General features: G+C 43.7%; 1 protein-coding gene across 1 annotated transcript; it reads right to left on the bottom strand.

Annotated features, from left to right (window-relative positions):
- Window positions 1-211: 211 nt before the first annotated feature.
- On the bottom strand, window positions 212-2,126 carry LOC135507300 (apolipoprotein D-like). Its single transcript, XM_064926872.1, has 4 exons — window positions 2,007-2,126; window positions 1,370-1,491; window positions 619-707; window positions 212-456 (listed from the first exon to the last, which is right to left on the bottom strand). The coding sequence occupies exons 1-4, from the start codon at window positions 2,124-2,126 to the stop codon at window positions 212-214; spliced, it is 576 nt and encodes a 191-aa protein (XP_064782944.1).
- Window positions 2,127-2,339: the final 213 nt, after the last annotated feature.

The raw sequence follows: 2,339 nt of genomic DNA, 5'->3' as shown, positions 1-2,339 counted from the left end.
GGAGCATACATTCAGTTGTTCCAAACTCACTTCACTCGCACTAAAGAGGGAGGCTCGCTCGGCTGGTGCTAGCACCTGCGTAGATCAAATCCGCAGCTGAAACGCAGATGAAGGTGCTTACATGTCCTAACAATTTGGACTCTATGTGCATGCCATGTGATGAATGTAAAACATATGCATTTTCTAGACTGAATCAGGTAGTCTCTTAGGCCTACAGAGACATGTCAACGCACAGCTCTTGGCTCTGGTCGGTGACGGTCATCACGTCGATGTTGATGCCGTTGGAGGTGAACACGTTGTACAGCTCCCCAAGTTTCTCCTTAGAGAGGGTTGGCTCTCTGCTCAGGATCCAGGCAAAGTCCACGTGGAAGGCACCCAGGTATTCAGTGCAGCTGTAGACCACAGAGTGGCCCTCGTAGTCAGTGGATAACACCCAGTAGGGGCCAGGGGAAGAGTCTGCAGGAGAGGAAAACATATATTCAAAAACATACAGTATACATAGACATATACGCCTCAGACCAGACATGGGTCAAAGACAGACAACATAAAATGTCAAATGGACTTATATAGGTCAACCTCACAAGAATGTTGAGACAAATATATTAGAGGTATGTTTACCCTCGAAGAAGGTGACTTCCAGCTTGGCGGGCTCAGAGGGGTCCTTGACCTTAGCATAGCCAGTAATAGCATTGACAGTGTTGTTAGACCTGAGAGAAAAAGGAGAGAGAGAGGTTAAACACATTTAACAATGACGTTTTGTGAGGCCTACTTACTCATGGGCCCCTATTCAATCAATAGTAGATAAAGGAAAGCAGCACTTGCACGTTCACTCTGAATGTTCATGCTGTATCGGAGGTGATAACCTTGTTTACCGAGTCACCCCCACGCAAGCTGTGAACATTTTCATTGGATATTGACATCCCACCTTTTTTAAGTTACCATTCTGAGTAAACCCACAGTGCGGTTTCTCTTTAACTGTAGTTGATTGAATAGGAGCCTCGGACGTGGGTTATTAAAGGACAGTCTGCTTTCATGTAAAATTAGTTACATTTTGCTAAACTATTCCTTTAAAGTTAGAGTCAGCGATTCATGAAGTAAACAGCAATGTCGGATCGATTTCCACAACAACTAACAGCATTGAAGCGTAATGATAAACTTCTCTTGCTGTTTCAGATTCAGAAACTGTCACATTGTAGCTATTGAAGCTAACCTGTGCACAGGCGCAGATACTCTGAGATTCTCTGGGTGCATCTTCTTGCGTTGTGCTCATCTGGATCTATGGTGCTGCTCGTGGCAACGTCATATCTCTGATTCTCAGTTTAATGTACAAACATTTTATTTTGTTGAACAATCTCTTAAATTTACATACAGCAGCTCCCTGTTGAGCACACCAACTACTCCGGGGCTCTTCAAGGAGTAGGTGGCAGTGCTGCACTCGCCCTTCTGGAAGATGGCAGGGAGCTTCTGGATCTCATACCACATGCCCAGATACTGTACGAAAGACAAAGATAAAAGTTTACATGACAATTTTATGACATGGAATGGCTGAGTGCTCTGGGGTTAGGTTCCCCCCCAGGAATAGATCTACGTTAGGGTTAGGATAAGGGATAAGGGTTAAGGTTAGGGTTGGAGCTAGGGTTATTAAGATAGATAGTTGAAATGTTACTGATAGCCTGTCGATAGACTAGAGCATCTACAGATGAACTATCCAAATTACTACACATGCATAGAAGCAACTTCAGGGACACTTTGTTTGGATAGTCCATCTGTAGATGATCTACAGACATTTAGTAACAGTTCAACTATCTACTAACCCTAGCTCTAACCCTAATCTTAACCCTTATTCTAATACGAATCCTAACTGTAACCTTAGTAAGCAGTTGCTTATCAACAGATTTGTTGATAGTATAACCATCTGTAGAGCATCTACAGATGGAAAATCCAGACTATCCAAGTAAAGTGTGTCCGCAACTTAATATACAGTAATAAGTGTTTGGTATAGTCACCCTGGCGGTGTCAAAGTTTGCCTGGACGGGGGGTTGGGGGCATTTTCCAGGGCGGAAGGTCTGGGCGTTCGCTGCCAGAACGGACAGCAGAGCCAGAGACAAAACCTGTAGAGCCTGCATCTTGGGGTCTGTAGAGCAAAAGAAAGAAGAGTAGAGACAATGTCAGCAACTCCACTGGAGGACAATGAAAATTGACTTCAAATATTCTGTACTTCATTCAAAATCAAAACATTTTGAATCAAATCACATTTTATTGGTCGCGTACACATATTTGGCAGATGTAATCACGGGTGTAGCGTAATGCTTCTGTTCCAAGCTCCAACGGTGCAGTAA

The sequence above is a fragment of the Oncorhynchus masou genome, chromosome 3, assembly GCF_036934945.1.
Source record: "Oncorhynchus masou masou isolate Uvic2021 chromosome 3, UVic_Omas_1.1, whole genome shotgun sequence".
Classification (NCBI taxonomy): domain Eukaryota; kingdom Metazoa; phylum Chordata; class Actinopteri; order Salmoniformes; family Salmonidae; genus Oncorhynchus; species Oncorhynchus masou.
The sequence above is the reverse complement of the archived record's forward strand: the minus strand, read 5'-3'. Positions and strand labels throughout refer to the sequence as shown.